The 19,667-nt window shown below is 39.3% G+C and overlaps 1 protein-coding gene across 3 annotated transcripts in view; it reads left to right on the forward strand.

The window, feature by feature from the left end:
• Positions 1 to 19,048, forward strand: part of LOC100262865 (protein RRC1) — a 30,259-nt gene extending 11,211 nt beyond the window's left edge. For 2 of the 3 annotated variants that reach the window (XM_010650459.3, XM_010650460.3), the window contains exons 9-18: positions 301 to 413; positions 647 to 718; positions 4,206 to 4,427; positions 4,984 to 5,042; positions 5,178 to 5,262; positions 5,436 to 5,573; positions 5,995 to 6,219; positions 6,320 to 7,125; positions 7,515 to 7,681; positions 18,532 to 19,048. In XM_010650459.3, the coding sequence (XP_010648761.1) occupies positions 301 to 413; positions 647 to 718; positions 4,206 to 4,427; positions 4,984 to 5,042; positions 5,178 to 5,262; positions 5,436 to 5,573; positions 5,995 to 6,219; positions 6,320 to 7,125; positions 7,515 to 7,681; positions 18,532 to 18,782 (2,138 nt within the window). In that variant the 3' untranslated portion in view covers positions 18,783 to 19,048. The remainder of the gene's footprint in view (positions 1 to 300; positions 414 to 646; positions 719 to 4,205; positions 4,428 to 4,983; positions 5,043 to 5,177; positions 5,263 to 5,435; positions 5,574 to 5,994; positions 6,220 to 6,319; positions 7,126 to 7,514; positions 7,682 to 18,531) is intronic. The other variant, XM_010650461.3, reaches the window with a different exon arrangement.
• Positions 19,049 to 19,667: the final 619 nt, after the last annotated feature.

A 19,667-nucleotide genomic window follows, 5' to 3' on the forward strand; every position in this document is an offset into this window, starting at 1 on the left:
ATACGGTTTTACTCTTCTCTATGGGCTTCTTGTACTGAAGCTTTTAGAGGAGTTCCTCTAAGCATTCTACAACTCAATTGGATTGGGGTTTGCGTTTCAAAAGTTTGAAGATTGTTGGGTTCTCTTTTGTTTTTAGTGTTCTATTGTTGGGTGTTTTTCCTTGGTTCTTGTGTAGGAAGGAACTCTCATCCTTCCTTTGGTTCTTTTCTCTTTCTTTTGTCTCTTTTTTCTCTCCTGTATTTGTTCTTTTATTAATATAATCTTCTTTGTTTCTGATCAAAAAAAAATTTTATGTTCCAGGGGTAGTTGTTTATGAGTATGAGTTGAAGATTGGATGGGGTAAGTCTGTTTCTCTTCCATCACAAGCACTACCTGCTCCCCCACCAGGTCACATGGCCATCAGGAGTAAGGAGGTGAGTTATTGTATCATCTTTTAAAATCTTAAATTTGAGTTCTGCTTATTGTTTTCTTGCATTTTTCTTATTATCTAATACCGGAGGCATAAAGATTAATTTTCCTCCTACAAGGAGGATTTGATCTGCATGGCTTCATTCAGTATTTCCTTCCCATGAATACTGAATTTAAGAAGTCCTGCTTCCTCGTTTATGTTATGATTTTGAAGCATATATTATTTTTTGATTGACAGGGAGCCACAGTAATCTTGTCTGGTCCATCAGGTCCACCAGTCACTTCTGTTCCAAATCAAAATTCTGAGCTGGTAGGTTAATTCAACTAAATCTTGTTATTATTTATCTAGTGTCATAGATTACACTATTCAATTCCCCATCGCTCATGAAAATCAAATCCCATTTTTTACCCTTTTTTTTTTCTCCAAGGAGAAGAATGGATCTACATATTATGTGTTATGTTTTGTCAGTATATAAGACATTTACTGGCCAGCCTGAGTTGCTTCAATTTTTTATATGTATTTGGCCATCACACGTTCAGTAGTCTTCCACCTTCTCTTGCATTTGATATAGGGCAACACCCTGAAATGAATAAAATTGCCTCTAATTAAATTGGGCAGGCTAGAGGTCAATCTTGATTAGAAATATTGTTTTATAAGTTTAGAATGGAGAAATTAAGACATGGTGGGCTAAAAGATGATCATTGAAAGAATCTGTGTAAGATAAAAAATAATAAGAGAGAGAGGTTGGGTGTTTCACTTCACTAACAATAGCCATATTTCTTGACCTAGAGTTTGTGGAAGCTTACCACCAGAATGTATGGTGTTTCACTCCATAAGGTAATGAGGCCACACCGTCTGAAAATGAAAAATTACAGGCCTAAGGGGTTTCAGTGAAGGGGTTGCTTGAGGGTAAGTATTCTATTGCTAAGGACAAAGCTAGTTAGTTAGCATTGAACTTTAAAGCTAAGCGGCTAAGTTTCTAGAAGGGGTCAAATCATTATAAATTCCTCTCATCTGCCCTGAATTTGAAAATTATAGAGATGTTGGTGGTCCAACAGGTGCTCTGACTTAGTAACAAAAGGTCCCAGGTTCAAGTTCTGGGCTTTCCTGATGCCTAGTTCTTGAGAAAGGATTCTGTAGCCCTGGTTCTCCTAATCCTGTGAAGTCAGCCTAGCGGGTTTCTGAATTATGAAATTTCTATTATAAAAATTTATGGCTAATTGAGCTCTAAAGTTGCTTCAGTTACATGCTAAATCAGAACTGGTTTCTTTCTCTCTTTACAGTTTTAGGTGTTATGCTGCTCCCTCCTCATAATTACTAATTTTTTTTTTATAAAAAAAAAGGTTATTTTGGTCCACTTTTCATTCTGTTGTATAGTATTTAGCTTGACTAGAAACTTTTAATTGGGCTATGTATAGGAACGTGATAAAAATGGCATTTACTCGTTCAGGATTAGTCATTTTAACTCTGGATTATTTTATTTTATTTTGATCAGAAACAAACATTTTATTATCAGGGATTAAGTAAATATAAAGGAACATGAGAAATTCTTCCTCCAATCACAACCACTACATAATTCTGATTAAAAGCAGGAAAAAAACTATCTACTCTAGATATTGTTGGGAATGCATATCTAAAAATCATTACAAATATGAACTCAAAACTTGGGGGTAGAAAATCTCCTAAAAAAAAAAAAACTAATTGGCTCCCCGTTTTGCTAACATATCTTCCACATGGTTAGCTGCCCAAGGAATCAGCAAAATGAACACCCCAACTCTATAATAATATAAAAAACTCGGCATAGCCATCTGTCAAACCTCCACAGGCTTCTCTCTTTATTTTCCCAAGATAGGACTACTATAGAATTCCTCTCTACTGGAAGGTTGAATAAGACCCAGCTTTTAGCTAGCTTTAGACCTTCCAACAATGCTAATAGCTCCACCTCAATAGCAGAACCCACTCCAGCATTCTTAGAGAATGCTCTCACTAATGTTTCATGATGATCCGTTAAGTGTTCCTCTAATTCCCAATTGTCTTAGGTTACCCAAGGAGCATCCATTAAAATTCTACTTAACGCTACCATTGGAGGAGACATCCATGTCAAGAGTATCTCCTCAACTAACCTTGTAGATCTACTTAATAGGTTTCAGTCTAGCAATATAATTGCTCAAAGGGGTGCTCACAAATGGTGCACTAGCTGACACCTGGAGAGAAAAGGAGAAATAGATTAAAGCTCACATTACCTCCAAAATACTCTATTTGCCCTAAAAGATTCTCGCATTCCTCTCCGGGCCATATAGTCCAAATTAATGTGAGAATAGCAACACCCCACAATGACTTCCCTCTAGGAAGACCTCCAGAACACTGATAAGTAATAGTTAGCATCTCCTCTACTCTCCTAGGTGAAATACAAGCAATCTCGCAAGTCCAAACAACCTATTTCATAATGTCAATGTTGCTGAGCAATGTAAAAAAAGACGATCCACTAATTCTTCACTCCTCTTACACATGGCACACCATTCTCACCTAAGGGATTTGTGAGTTCTCTTCTGCAACAAGTCATTAGAATTAACCTTTATAGTTGCCACTAACCATACAAAGGCCTTGACTTTGAGTGAGGCTTTAGATTTCCAAAGGAAGTTTGCAAGAGGAAAGGATTGAAGTGTATTCATGTTAGTTATCAAAAAAAAATTGCTTGGTTCCTCTTCTTTTGCAATCCCCTTCATGCTAGTCTCCCCAGTTCACACTTTTGTGTCCAATGATTTATTAAAAAGGGCTGCTGAAGTAGATTCCTCTTCTTCACCATGACTTTTCATGCTAGTTAGCTAATAATTGCTTGATTCTCTTTGGGAAGACTCAGGAATCCAGAAATGGAGAGAAACAATGATCTCCCAAGCCAAAGAACCATGAACCAAAAGATGATCCACACGCTTCCTATTTTATTCCTGATAACTGGTTAAGACTGACAATTTTTGCCCTGTTTGATGTCTGTATGAAAAGTGACTTCAATGGGAATTTTGGAATACCAAATTTCTTTTGCAGGGAAGACTGCAATTCCGTATCTCACCAGCTCCTCTTTGGACTTATTCGAGAATATTTTTCCTTTTTTCTTAGAGAAAAAAAAAAAAATCCGAATCACATCCTTGGAGAAAAATAACATCATCCTCACTCATGCCTACCTCCAACTGAATACATGCCAGAAGAGACACAACCTCCTCCAGTTCTCAATCCTTAAACTCTAGTAACTAAACCTCAGAGGTAATAACCACCCAGGGCCTCTTGGGCTCAGTAATATGGGCTGCATGAATATTGCACATGGACTTGCCTGCATTCATTTTCAAGGAACCAACAAATATGTCTTGATTGGATTATATCTATGTTGTTTGGATACTTTTTCATTCTTATGGTTGGTACTTTCCTCTTTTTGCAAATGATTGATTATATCTCTGAAAAATGAAATGCATGCATAGAAATTGTGTTTTCTCTATATGGATGAAAGGATTTTGTGCACCAGGAGGGCCATTTTAGTGGCATAATATTACTGCTGATCTTTTGGTGGCACTGCTTCCAGCCTTTAAGTCCTGTCTTCCACCAGCTTAAGGACTAAGTCCATGTAGTCCGAGGGCTAGTTTGCCTAAGAATCACATGTTCAATTTAAAACCAATCACACTGTTCAGAAATTTAATAATTATATATATAGCCTAAATTTGCTTATAATTTCCACTCTTTAGTTTTATAGATTTGATTTTTTTCTTTCTTAATTTGAACGTGTTGCTGGTGACATGTGAATGCATAGGTTCTCACTCCAAATGTCCCTGATATAATGGTTTCTCCTCCTGAGGATGATCATCTCCATCATGTGATCGACACAATGGCTCTATACGTTCTGGATGGAGGATGTGCTTTTGAACAAGCCATAATGGAGAGAGGTCGAGGAAATCCTCTTTTTAACTTCTTGTTTGAGCTTGGATCGAAGGAACACACTTACTATGTTTGGAGGCTCTATTCATTTGCTCAGGTAGATCATGTTATATGCCTAAATTACTTGCATCACTTACCTTTGCATTAACACTAGAAGTTTCAGTCATTATAAAACTACATTGTTTGCATTTACAATGATTGGTGTTATTTGACATTATTATTATAGATTGAAAAGCCATCAGTACTTTGTTAGTTTTGTCAATGGTGTACAGTATTTTAATATTGAAACTGAAATAAAGAATCAAGAATTTTTATTGTAATAATGTTTAATGCATTGTCTTTTAATTTTGAAAAATAACTGAATAATACCACTGTGATTGTAACCTCACTGTTTTCCTTTATAACAACTTTGTCACTATTAGCAACCATCTCAATGATGTTGTAAGAGTATTTTTCTGAAATGTAGTCTTAGGGGGCATGTGACACAACTGAAACCCTATTTAAACTGGTCTAATGGTACCACTTTTTCATTGATAACTATTAAATCTTTTTCAGTTTTCCATCATGTAAAGGTTCTGGAGATTTCTGTTTATGCATTCTATCAATGTGGAACAATGGATCACTGATTATTTTTTATGCCTCTCTAAATGCAGGGTGATACTCTTCAAAGGTGGAGAACTGAGCCTTTCATCATGATAACTGGCAGTGGAAGGTAATGTGTGCCCACTAGTTCCTATTTTAGTGCTTGGACTAGCCTAATTATTTCATAAGATCCATATTATCCTTGATAAGTTGGTCTAGTGGACTCTTGATATGATGCATTTCTTTATTCCATTTGTATATCCAGATGGATGCCACCCCCTCTTCCTACGGTCAGAAGCCCAGAGCATGAGAAGGAGTCTGGTACCACATTTGCAGCAGGAAGAAGCAGGGTACATATAAATACATACATATATGCATACATACATACATACGTGTATATATATATATATATATATATTCCAATTTCTATGGTGGTCCTGTTATACCCTGTTTGGAAATCTCTCATTTAGAGAACTTGTCAAATTTTATGATTAAACCCCCTTTTTTCTGTTAACTTGCACAGCGTGTGGAGCTGGAACGGACATTGACTGATCCACAGAGGGATGAATTTGAGGATATGTTGCGTGCTTTGACATTAGAAAGGAGTCAGATAAAGGAAGCTATGGGTTTTGCTTTAGATAATGCTGATGCAGCTGGAGAGGTAATGCATGATGTTGCAGCATCTTCTTATATAGTCTTTTTAAACCACTTGCCTTTACAAATGGTGCTGCAGAGGTCATGGATATGGTGCTTAACCCAGCCCCTGTTATGGATATAAATAAATTTAATCTCACATTTATCATCAAGTTTATATCATAACATGTCATTTGTTGTTACACAATTTTATTGTTGTGGCATTGCCAAATGACACTCTGATAGTGCTGACCTTCAGTTTGGACAAAATATGGCCTACCTCAATTATATAGCAAACAAAAAACCCAAAGAAGAGCAACTGATTTCTGCTATATTTTTGCATTTCCTTTTAAATTATTTTTTAGAATTCTGTTTCCAACTGAAAGAAAGAGAAAAAAAAAATCTTTTGAATACTTTAAATGCTTATATAGTTCTCTCTTGCATTGCAGATAGTTGAGGTTCTCACAGAATCTTTAACACTTAAAGAAACACCTATACCAACTAAAGTTGCAAGGCTCATGCTTGTCTCTGATGTTCTTCACAATAGCAGTGCTCCAGTAAAGAATGCATCTGCATACCGTACCAAATTTGAAGCAACCTTACCTGACATAATGGAGAGCTTTAATGACTTGTATCGTAGTGTAACGGGAAGGATTACTGCTGAGGCCCTTAAGGTGAGCCATACATAAAATTCTTGTTTAACTTTCAGCCCGCCTCTTCTTTTCTTATATTTAGTTTCTATTCTGAATGCGCTCCTTAACTGGAATTCTCCAGGAACGAGTTATGAAGGTTCTTCAAGTCTGGGCAGACTGGTTCCTATTTTCAGATGCATATGTCAATGGATTGCGGGCTACTTTTCTTCGATCTGGGAACTCTGGAGTGACACCTTTTCATTCTATATGTGGTGATGCACCAGAAATAGAAAAGAAAACTAGCTCGGAAGATACTGGTGAAGGAGGCAAGTCCAATCAAGATGCTGCGCTAGCAATGGGCAAAGGAGCAGCAATGAAGGAACTATTGAGCCTTCCAATTGCTGAATTGGAAAGACGTTGCAGGCATAATGGGTTATCTCTTGTTGGTGGTAGAGAAATAATGGTTGCAAGATTGCTTAGTCTAGAAGAGGCTGAAAAACAAAGGGGATATGATTTAGATGATGATTTGAAATATGCACAGAGCCATTCAAACTCAGGTAGATACCCAAGTAGCAGGAAGGAAATTGGTGTTGAAACAGAGTCTGTTGGATTATCGGGATGGAATCGTTATGGTGAAGATGAGATACAGTCACAAGGAAAAGGGTCTGTACCTTTGGCCCCGACAATTCCCATACCACAGCCTGAGCTCAAAGCCTTTACAAATAAAGGGAAAACTGATCCTGTTTTGCCTGCCTCTAAGTGGGCCCGAGAGGATGATGACAGTGATGATGAACAAAAGAGAAGTGCTAGGGGTCTGGGGTTAAGCTACTCTTCTTCTGGAAGCGAGAATGCAGGTGATGGTCCTAGCAAGGCTGATGAGATGGAATTTGCAACTGAATCAAGCATCCCCTCTCAACCAGACAGTGGAATGATGAATGAAGAGCATAGGTTGTAATGAACTTGCAGCATTATTCAAATTTCTTAGTTTTATTCTTTTACAGGATGGTGATTTCTGGGCGCATCCTGCAAATGAATCGCTTTATTTTGCCTCAGAGTATTTGAAAGTACCTAACTCTTTCTTTGCAGCATTTAACTGGTTCTTCTTTGTTTCTTGAATTGGATTACCTTTTTCTAATTACAATATTTGAGATCTTTCGAGTTTTTAAGCTTATTTTTGAAGTTGATTCATTTTTCTTTTGTTGGGGGTTTAGGATTGTGTGGAAGGTAAAGGTTATGTCTATGCTTTCAAATACCATGCAACAATGATTTCTTTTGCCTACATTGTCCTTTGTAGCTTCTGTAGGTTGGTATGTTCTTATTGTGCTTGTGATATGCAGACAAAAGTTGAGGCGTCTAGAGGTTGCTTTAATAGAATACCGTGAGTCTCTTGAAGAACGGGGGATCAAAAGCTCTGAGGAAATCGAGAGAAAAGTTGCAATCCATCGGAAACGGCTACAGTCCGAATATGGATTATCAGATAGTAATGAAGATGTCTCATGGAATAGTAAGTGCTTATTTTGCAAGTGATGAAAATATCCTTGGTTATAAAAATATTATACCAGTTTTATGATTTCCATGTTCTAGTTTTTTTCCTTATGCTGGCTAGTTTCAGGCTTATTATTTACAGTCTACATATCTTCTATATGACATAGTTCTTGCCCTAGCTCTCAGGACTAGTTTGACAATTGACCTCAAGAAAGTTTCATTCCTAGCTTGAACTCCGAAATGGTTTGAAAACCAGTGCATTCAAAATAGTTCTGAAATTTGATTGAAGATATTGTTTGTATGATATGAGTGATGATGTTTCTACAACATCATTGACCTTCAGTTATTGACTACAAATCTCAGCCCTTTGCTGCACTTTTGCTTCTCCTTCAGCCTCAATACTATCCAATTTCGACTAGCATGAGAGAATGAACATGGAACTGAAGATGTTGACTCTATCTAAGACTTGATCTCTCACTCATGGAGCTAGGTTCTCCTAGAGTAATGGGGGGTAAGTGCTGGTTCGGGGAGGATTTGAAATCCTATGATATATCAAAGGAGACAATTAAAGGTAAGGAAGTTGGTCTGCTTGTGGTAAGGAGTCGATGTTTTTCCTTGTGGATTAGATTTGGTGAGAGAGGCCTTGCTTTGCTGTTGGAGGGGGTTGAACTTTGCTGTGGTAGTTCATCTAGAAAGTCTTTTAGTATGGAGTGGAAAGAAAGGGGGTAGAGTTTTTAAGCTAGAGCTTTTTTGGTAGAAGGGGGGAGAGCTTCTCCTTAATCTTTTTAGAAGGAAGGGGTGCTCCAGGGAGATGGAAGACCTCGGCAAGCAAACTAAAGAGTATCAGTGTTGCTCCAGTGCCTAGGCTTCCCCAGGGAGATGGTTGTCTTCTAAGGGAGTGCGCAAATGATTCCCCTTGTAAAGGTGTTTCTTATGTAGATGTGGTTTTCAGAGGCAAGGGGGATTTGGGTGAGGCAGTTTGGATCCAGGGTGGGAGGGAGGAGTTAAAGAGGAAGCATTGCTTGGTGTGTAGGTTGGGAGATTTTGTAGTTGGGGTTCTAGAGTTGGGCTCGCTAAAATCTTGGGCCAGATTTGAGTAGAGGTTGAATGGAAATCTTTATGTGGTGTTGTTGGGAGCCACCCTCATTTTGTTTGATTTTGAGATTGATTTTGAAGCCAAAAGAGAGTGGTGTTTGGGTGTTTGCACTTTTGAAGGAAAGAGATTGCAACTGGAGTGATGTGACTAATTGAACTACCTTTATACTTATGGGGTAAGGACTTTTTTAAGAGGGTGGGTGATGCTTGTGGAGGTTTTGTAGTTGTGGATGTGGATACAACACAGAGACGCCATTTATGACAGGCTAGAATTCTAGTCAACTCCAACGAAAGGAGGGTCCTCGGGATCTTGCATGTGGTGGTAGGGTCTTTAGTCTTCGTCATTCAATTATGGTGGGAGATCCCATCATGGGTGTCGGTGGTTGTTTTGAAGGAGGGTTGTAGGGTGACGGAGGTGAGGGATGATTAGGAGGGGAGGCCACGTGCGGAGTGGAGTGTGGGGGTTGAGGTTGGGAAGCGTGCAAAAAGTTTGGAGCAACCCAAGGTGCTTTTGCGTGCTACCCATGTTTTAGATGGCGTAGGTTTTTCTACCTGCAATAGAGCTTTGGAGGCTAGTGTCCAGATTGAAGGGATGGTCTCTAGGCCTCCTTTTTTGGCTCGTGTTGGACCAATGGGCTAAACAAGTCTTCCTCCTACCAGCTGTGAGATGGAAGGCCCTATGTACTTTAGGCCTTGCTCTTTGTCTAGTGACCTAGACCAGCCTCCTACCTTGGGTCATTCCTTTTTGGTTGAAAGAGAGCCCTTGTGCCTCATGTCAAGCTATTACTATTAAGGGCCCAGGTGATCTTGTTGTGGGAGCCCAAAATTTCCTTTAAGAGGCTTCCTATGCTGTTTGGTGAAGGATGCTTTGTCCAAAAGCTTCCCCTAGAACTTTGCTGCTTGATGGCTACTTAGATCACTGATGAAAGAGTGTCATCTGCAAATATTGCTCTCTTTGGTGAAGTGGAAGGTTTTACTAGTAAGCCCTTGTCTTTTAGTTTGTCATTGTGGGGTGGGATTTCCCCTTCTTCTCTTTTCAAAGACAAGGGTGTATTGATGGATCTAACTAAGAGTGCTCCTTTATGGAAGGAGTAGGTCAAGTGCTTTTCTCTAGAAAGCGAGGAAGGTGGTTGTGGGCCTGGGCGGATGTTTCCAATGAGGATTTGGTAGTGGATGTTCCAAAAAATTCTTACAGAGATGATGGGTATGCAGTCTATGATTTGTGCGGTTAGGAGGAATGATGTATATCTTATGTAACCATTGGTGAACATACCATGGCTAAGTGAAGAGGAGGATTGACAACGGACTAGCATCTTCTGAACTCGTGTTGCTTGCCAAGGGAGACTATGTACTTTGATTGTTGATGGAGATAGTTGTTCCAATCTAGCTTCAGAGGAGCTTGTTGAGAAGCTTAATCTAAAGACAGAAGATCATCCAAATCCCTATTAAATAGCATGGGTAAATGACATATATATTTTGGTGAGTTCTCATTATCTAGTGATATTTAATTTCAGTAATAATTTTGAGTTATCAATATGATGTGATGTTTTGCCGATGAAAGTTGCCCATATTGTGCTTGGAAGACCGTGACTTTTTAATGAAAGGGTCGAACATGATGAATATGATAACACTTACACACTTGTGCGCAATGGGCGTAAGAAGATCCTCCATCCAATGAAGGAAATTCCACGACTTAAGCAACCGGAAGAAAAAATAGTACCCTTGAAACTAGAGGAGCCATCAAATACTCCTATTAAAAAACAAGTTGATGTTTTTAGCAAGGAGGAAGAAATCATCAATGATGAATCTAGGATGCAAGAGGTGATGGAACTGATTCTAGATTACCAGTAGAAGAGCTCAAAGAAGTTGTAGAAGGTTCAGAAGAACCGATGCTTGACTTCCCAAGGCAAAACATTATCTTGAGTGGTGACAAACATGAAGAATCTATTGAAATTTCTTTTGAATATAGAGAATTCAAAAATCTTATTTTTCCACAAGACAATTTACAAGAAGAGTGTAAGAAGCAACTTTCGACAAGTTTGTTGATGACATATAATTATTTTGAGGACTATCAACTTGTTTTACAACATTGGAAAGCTTTCTGAAGTTTGGTAATTGTCTTGCATGAAATTGAACAAATTGAAGAGATCTTGATGTCTTGTCTTACCATATTAAGAGTCAACGAAGAAAGAAAGGGTGGAAGGCATTGCTCGGGATTTCAATTGACCGTGGAAAATCACTAAAACTCGAGGTTGAGTATTTTTCCAAGTTAGGGGGAATTGATGAAGATGATGAATCTCTAAGATATACATCAAGAAAGGGGATTTGTATTAGTTGGAATTAAAGTAGGATTAACATTTGTTTTGAGTCAAATTAGGATTAATTAATTAGGTTATCAGATAATTAGAATTAGAGTCATAATAGATTATTAGAATCCTAATAAACTTTTGATGTTATAATAAGAATTAGAATCATAATAGGTTATTAGAATCTTAGTAGACTTTGGATTTTTTTAGAAAAACCCATAAATAAGGTTAATTGATGCAAATCAAAGAATGAATTGAATGATATTAATAATATTATGTTTTTTTATTGCAAGTATTGCAATCCTCAATGGTGAGATTCCATTGATTTTCTTTTAGATGAGACTCTTAGAAGATCTTAGTAAGACTCAAGGTTTTCATGTTTTCTTCATCATTTCTTCTCTCTCTATTTTTTTTTTGTATTTTATTTTTCCTCTACCATAAACTTTATTCCTTGTTACTTATCAAGAAAAAAAAAAACCTTATTCCTTGTTCCTCTCCTTACATCTTAAAAATAAAAACCCTTACCCACCTACTTTGAGTGTAGGCAACCATCTTAGGGTTGTCTTACATCTAGGGAGCTCCAGGAAATGATAACCCCAATAAGGAAATGCTAAGGGTTGGGAGTCTTTCCTCTTTTAGGAAATTTGTCTCCTCCAATGAGCATTTGGGATTGTATGTGGATGGTTTTGAGAAGGAAGTTGCCTCCCTATTGAGGAAGTTAGAAGCCATAAAGGGTCGTACAAGGGGGGCCTCAGGTAGTAAAAGGAGGCCTTTTTCTACATCTCGTTTTGATAGGGATCTTCGGAGTTAAAGAGCTCGGTTAATTACATTCAATCAAGCGGAAAAGAGGAGTTGGAAGAGTGGATGGAAAGTGGTTTTTGAGCGTTCAGGCTAGAGTTGTGAAGAGTGGTTTGAAGGTTGGGTCAGGACTAGGCTATGTTTATTTAGATGTTAACAGCTTTGGTTTGGCTGCAAGTTGGTTGCCTTCTGTTTTTCTAGAACTTTAGCATGTGGTTTGTTTCTCTTTTTCCCATGCTTTCCTTTTAGTGGGTTTTGTATACTCCATGTGTACTTGGTGCGCCTTTTCCAAGCACTTTTTAATATATTTTGCTTTTTATCTATAAAAAAGAAAATCATTGACCTTCATTGAAAAATATAATTTAGTATTGAACTTCAATGATCGCCTACTACTTAATAGAGTAAATTCATTTTTTTTTTATATTTAATACCCTTAGACCCAATTTGGACCATGAATTCGGAGGTTGAAATTGGAATTGGAAGGTATGTTTTCAATTCTTTATTTTAGGGGCCCACCCGAATCACATTGCCATTGCATATGCTAATTTTGCTGAATTGTGTAGTTAAAATGCACCTCTTATAAATCTTCCAGTGGCTTGGTTGATTCTATGCAATTCCAATCAGAAGACAACCTCCAACCATAACTCTCTCTCTCCTTTTCAACTAATCTACCCTTCTTTTCAGCTCTCAAAACCTAGTTTCAAACTTTTAAATTTATTATCATTCTTATCTCTCTTCATTTGTGATAAGAGTTTGATTGTCACTCTCAGATTAAACTCTCTATATGCTATTTACCTTGATGCACCATTTTTGTTTGGCATTGTTGGTATTATTATTATTATTTATTTATTTTTTCCCTTATATTCAAAAAATTAATAGAAAAGTGAAATTAGAAGGGAAACTATCTTCAATAAAAAGGGAATTAGATGGGACATCTAGTAACCCCTTCTTTTGACTTTGTGGTGGGTGATGGAAAGAAGGTGAGGTTTTGGAAAGACAAGTGGTGTGGAACCATCCCTTTGTGCGAGGCTTTCCCTTATTTGCTCTAGCAACTTCCAAAGAGGCTTGGGTAAATGAAGTTTGGACAGCCGCGGGGGAAAGGGGGGGAAGTTGGAGTCCTTGTTTCAATAGACCTTTCAATGATTGGGAGTTGGAAGAAGTGGAAAGGTTGTTTTGTTGCTTGGATGGGAAGAAGGTTAGTGTGGATGAGGAGGATAGGGTGAGGTGGATGGATTCAAAGGATGGGGTTTTTTCGGTAAAATCTTTGTATAGGGCTTTGCAGCCAGTTTCTCTTGCTTCTTTCCCTTCGAAGATTATTTGGAACTCTCGTGTGCAGCCCAAATTAAGTTTCTTTGCTTGAGAGGCTTCATGGGGAAGAGTTCTAACCTTGGACCGTTTCCAAAAGAAGGGTTGGGCTTTGGCTAATAGATGCTTTCTGTGCCAAATGTGTGAGTAGTCGATTGATCACCTCCTCTTTCATTGTGAAAAAATAAGGGAAGTGTGGATGTTGCTCCTTTCTTTATTTGGAGTATGTTGGGTGTTTCTTTTTTCAGTAAAGGAAACCCTTTTAGGGTGGAGGGACTCTTTTGTGGGTAAGAAGAGGAAGGTGGTGTGGCAAGTGGGACTGTTATGCTTGTTTTGGGTCATTTGGAAGGCAAGGAATAGAATTGCTTTTGAAGATAGCGTGTTGTCCATCCAAAGGCTAAAAGCTTCTTTTGTGTATTTACTTTGGTTGGAAACCAAATTGTGGATAAAAGATGGTCCTTCAACCTTAATAGATTTTGTAGATTGGGTGGGTTCGCGATGAGGGAGAAGGTTTTTTGTTTTTTCTTTGTTGTTTGGGACCTTTTGTAAGGGAGTGGGTGTCTTTATACTGTAATTCTGTGGGTCGCTATTTTAGCACCTATTTGCAATACAATTATTTTGCTTATTGACCAAAAAAAATAAAAAGGGAATTAGAAGGATTAGAATTTCTTCTATATGTATATAGGCAAATTAGGACAAATTTATTAGAATAAGCACCTAACACAAAGGGGGGTGCAACCCATGTACACGAACAATTTTTTTTTTATAAGTAAATAAGCAAATATATTAAAAGCGCAAAGAACAACACACCAAGTATACACAAAGTTTACAAAGAGCACCAAAAAGTAGGCGAAAGGATTACACAACAAACCACTACCCAAGCCATACAATGCTAACAAGGAACACAGGCCTGCCTCCCCAAGCCACACCCTGGCTCACAAACCCTGAAACCTAAGTAAAAACAAGGGAACCAACAACTGTGAAGACTTGACACAAGAAGAAGGAACCCTCTCCACCTCCTGTCCTCACACCTTAACCCTAGCCTAGCCTGGACACTTCGAAACCAAACCCAACACTTCATGCTTCTCCCCTTGCCGCTTGAAATATTATAACTAACAGGGCAATCCAACTTTTGTAGTTACCTTTCAAAATGAGACGTAGGGGAAGGCCTCCTAAAACTTGATCCCTCCACTCTGCGACCCTTTCGAGCTTCCAATTTTCTCAATAGGGAGTCAACTTCCTTTTCAAACCTTTCCACATGCAGACCTAAGTACTCGTTGAAGGAGATGAACTTCTTGAAAGCCAAATCGGCGCAATTCCTGTCGGACTCCACTTCCTTCCCGCTCATCAAGTTTGTCTATAGGCAGCCCTTTCTTGGGTCAATCTCATCATCGCACGAGACTGGGTCCACATTCTTATCAATGGAAGAAAGAATCGCTAGTAAATCCTTTCTGAGAGATAGAAATGCAGGCCCACAACCCTCAGCATCACTCTCTCCTGGAGACCCCTCAATCTGCTTCCTACGAGGGTTAGGGCTATTTACCCTCGCCAACAAAACACCCTTGTCCTTGAGAGAAGAAGAAGAAATCCGAAGACAAAGCCAAACCAGCAAAGCCATTCAGTTCAACCAAAAGGGCAACATCAGCTAAAGGCGACCCAGATGCAACACTGAGAGTCATCAACATGATGCAGGGATCAGGTGGAACCATGCCTTTACCAGACAGCACGAAGGCCTTTTTAAACAACTGCTAGCTCCAGTAGATGGGCCCCCCTCAGAAAAGGCCTGTCCCAAAACCTGGAAGCCCAGGGTCGACAGCGGGCTGGCCCAAAGAACAAGGGGCCAAAGCAGCTTGAGGCCGACTAGATCCAACCAGCTTAACATCTCCCTCTTCCAGGCCTGAAGAAAAACGCTGGCTTGAAACACTGTCCAATGACCCAGAATGGGCCATAAAGGAGTGCCCAATGGCCAGCTTCTCACCTGCTCCTCTAGCCTCCAACACACTGCTGCATAAAGAGGGCTTTGAAACTTTCAAAGCATGGTCACCACACAAAGTAGTGCCTATTGACGCCACCTGAGAGAAAACACGGCTCCTAATGCCAACCCCCACTCTCCTAGCCCTGCATGGACTAACCTCACAATCATCCCTGACCTTAAGCTCTCTGCAACCCTCTGTTGTGAAATTTGTCATCAGCCTTGGAGAAGACTCCCACCATAACTGAACAGCGTAGGCTAAAGACCCTACTGCCACTTGTAAGAGCCTAGGCACGCTCTTCCCATTGGAGCAAACCAAGATTCTGGTCCTCTGAATGTGTCGTCTCTCTACTGTCGGCGCATCCACACCCACCCTCCACAGGCATCAACCCATGTACAAAAGCAATGCACTCAGCCCACACCTCTTTTGGTACAGAAGAATAAAGTTTTTAGGAGCATATCCTTCACCATCAAATAGGATCTCTCCGTACCATCAAATGTTTACTAATATGCTCCTCCCATGTGATCCAGAACAGACATAGAGGGATCAGCTTTCAAATCATCTTGCTTTGATTTTCACAAAGGAGTCATGCTAGATGAGGAAACATTCTTAACTGAGTGACAGAAAATCCAAGTCATCGAACAAAGAGAACACAAAGGACCACGGACCCGAAGTCCAACTACAATGAATCTGCTATCAACAGATTTAAAATCTACATCACAAAGACAACATTAACCATACTCCAACCTCCCCTCATTAGTTGGTTAATAGTTAGAATCTTTTCTCATGCAGCTTTCTACACAAAAAAGAAAAAACCTACCTTGGAAGGCACATTGGAGTCAGCAGCTTAGCAGGGATAAAAAAAAGACCACCAATGCCAATCTAACATGGATTAATCAAAGAATTCCCTCAACCCGAGCGGATGTGCGATGTGCCTGGAAACTCGGGATCGTAAATGGATTCGGGTACCATTCTAATCACCTCTTTCATGATCTTTTCTATAGGTAGAACCACTGTGAGCGGTCTAAACTTCAACCCTTCTTTCTGTCTTCATACTGTAAAAGGGAGCAAAGCCTGTTTTTTGCTGCCTCTATTGATAGATCAAGGGCCCTCCTGTCGTCGTCGTTTCAGTGACTCATAGGGCTTCCCTTAGCTCAGTCTTTTTGGTTCTTGAGAATGGTCGCCACCTCTCCCAGGACCGAAATAATTATCCTTGCCCGATGGGTCTACATCCATCCTTGAATGTCGTCGGGTACTATTCACTTCCCCGCCATTCTTGTAACCATCACCTGTAATCCTCACAGGTGTGTCTACTCCCCCTTGAGTGGATGAGAAAGAAAGGATTTCTCAGAGCAACCCCCCAGGTTCCAGACCTAGGAGTAAACTTTCCTACATGAGCATTTGGTACATGTATCAGTCCGTGGAAGAGTGAAAGGGTCATCACTACTGAGGATCTCCCCCCTAATCTTAGATAGGTTGTTTGAGGGTTCACCGCGGTTCATTGTTGTGCTTACACACTAGGCTACCCTTCTCCGAAAGCTCCGCGGGACCACCTACCACTAGTCTTCGACCAGGGGGGTTTATTGCACAAAAACGCCGGGACATAGGCTCCCGAAGAGGGAAGCCCAACGAATGTCAGATGCAATGCCCCGCACCTCATTAAGATCATATTGGCATACTCCCCCCCAAAAAATAGAGTAGACCCCATTGAAGACGGGAGTGAGGTACAACAAGGTTTTTATTCCACCGCCCTTCTCACAGAGCCGTACGTGGACGTTACCGCTCATACAGCTCCCAACCAGCAAGCAGTTAGCCTTCCTCTACAAGGAATGGAAGTGTGGATGAATCGACATCAAATAGAGGAATTAGGTTTTTCTTTTCAGCAATAACATGATAAGAGCATCTCTTTCACAAAAACCTACAGATCCCAAACCCCCCTCCCCTATCCTGCCACTTCAGCACCTTGTGATCTTTGAGAAGGTCATTACGAACCCTCTCCTAGAATGTTTTGGTAGATTCCGAAAATTCCATGGTGGATCAGGACGAGAATGAATCCGGGAATCCAGGACATTTCTTTTTAAGAATCAAAAAGATTTGTGCTGGAAGAAGAGAAATAAGATAACAAATGCCAAGTGTAAATGTACTTTTACTATTAACACATATGGCTCCTTTGAATTGACCTGGTGGGAGGGAGCAGTTACAGTTTCCTAAGGTTTAATTCCAAGTTGTGGTTAAACCAAATTTGCATCTTCTATTAATTGGTTGAGTTGGGGCTGAATATGTTTTTTCCCCTATAATTTAAGGCTATGCTTTTATGAAATTGTCTTTATAAGAATGTCACCATGCTACTAGATGATGCTGTTGTTATAAGTGGTAACCTAAAGCGCAGGATGCTCTGTTTCAACTAAGTAGAGTGTTGGTAAATCATGTAAGCTGGTTGGATGTGTGGGATCATCATACCTGCTAGCTTAGCTATGCAGTGGAAGGGAAGGAACCTAAATGAACCCCCTTCTTTTTTGTTTTCCATGTCTAACCCAAAGAAAATGAGGAAACTCTTGGATGATGCATCCTTAACCTATTTTGGTTCTAAGATTGAAAACCTATTCAAGACTGTTTTTCTTTCACATTCAAAGTTTCAATTACTGCAACATTTCTCTTGTTTTTAACACATATTCTGCTCAAGTAATTTGTGTAGCTGTTCTTCTTAGGAATTTACACGTATACTCACATACACATGTTTTCTTTTTGCATTCACATGCAGGGGCATATATTGCTGCTTAAGACTGTTTTCCTTTCACATTTGAATCTCCAATTACTGCAACACATTTGTTCTTTTTTAATATCATTATCATATCATTGCCTAAGAATGGCACGCCCATAATAGTTTGTGTGATTTGGGAATGGATTTTGTGAAGATTAACTTTTTCACTTATCGATAATTTTTATAAGATGACATGAACTATCTTAGTATCTCTAACTTAACTTGTAGGAAGTGCCATCCCAGAACTTGACACCATTTGCCATTTCAGAGTAGTCCATCATGGGAATTGGAAATAATTTAAGAAATCCCTTGATTATTTGTTCTTGCTCAACATTACTGGTATTTTTCAGGGTGCATTATTATGCTCTGGAAAAATATGATTGTGCTCTTCATCAAAATGTGTGCCTTAGTTACTCTTATTATCATATGTGATTTAAAAGATTGAAGATCTTGGTATAACAAATCTCAACTTTCTTAAAGAACCTCATATGTAATCTCTCTTGGTCTTGCCTTTGTATAGGTAGTTTTTATTTTCAGCAAGTCCTGAAGAAAATTCTTCCATGGTTGCAAAAAGTTCAGCATTAGTGTACATTTTGAATGATTTTATTTATTTTACAAAACCCTGAAACAGAGCGGTCATCTGCAGAGAGAAGGGACAGACGAGATGATTCTCGCGAGACTACAAGAAAGCGCCACCGCAGCCGGAGTCAAAGTGAGGATGGGGACCGGGAGAGGCACCGTGATAGATCTCATGATCCAGAAAGCGAAAAGGGAAGGGATCGAGAACGTGATCGTGAGAAGAGTGGAAGCAGAGAGAGGGAAGATCATGACAGGGATAGAGGTAGAGAGAGAGAGAGGGATAGGAGAAGACGGGTGAAATGAGCTTGCTGGATGGATCATGGCATATGCATCAAAGTAACATCTACTCTCCTCAATGAAGAAATGGGGGGGGGGAGGGGTTCAGAATATCAATGGATCCACTTATTTTCCATTTGTATTGGTTTTGGGGGTGGTTTGATTATGAAGAGAAATCTATATTGATCAGTTTTAAGATGGATTTAGGTTAGCCTGCCCAGGAAATTATCTGGCTTTTTTTTAACAATGTATGGAGAAATCTGTCTAGTGTTTCAACCATATTTGTGGTCGCATCTCTTTCTTTGAATTCTCTAAACATCTTGCTTGCATTCACGTGGCTAATTTTGATTAAATCATATGCCTGTCTGGATTCATAATATACAGGCTTGACAACTCCTAACAATGTAAGAAGAGTTGATAAATCAGTTGCCTGGCAACCGTTCAATGATCTATGGTACTCTTGGATTTTGATTAAATTCATTTATTTCATGGTCCAGAATCTTAAAAAGTTATGGATAGAATTCAACTGAATATTCTGATTCCTTGTTAATGCACGAAATTAAGATCAAATTGACTTTTCCAAACCCCAGCACAGTTGTTTTCCATTAGGCTGAAAGGAAAGAATGCAATTTTCATTTGTCTTTTCCCTCTTCAAATCCTTCTGCCCCATGTTGAAACCTGGGAGGAGCAGCTGCTTGATGTTAATATCAGTTGTGTGTGTGTATACAGGATCATGAACAAAAATTGGGTAGGCCAGCTTTCAGAATCCTGATAAAAATATAAAATCCTATTCCTCCCTCATTGATTGAAGAGAATTTTATATTTGGGTAAAGGGAGAAGATGGGGCTGTGTGTATGTCATAGGATATCAACCTCAAAGAGAAGATGAGCATGAACTGCATGCTATGCAACA

Source organism: Vitis vinifera, chromosome 4 (genome assembly GCF_030704535.1).
Source record: "Vitis vinifera cultivar Pinot Noir 40024 chromosome 4, ASM3070453v1".
Classification (NCBI taxonomy): domain Eukaryota; kingdom Viridiplantae; phylum Streptophyta; class Magnoliopsida; order Vitales; family Vitaceae; genus Vitis; species Vitis vinifera.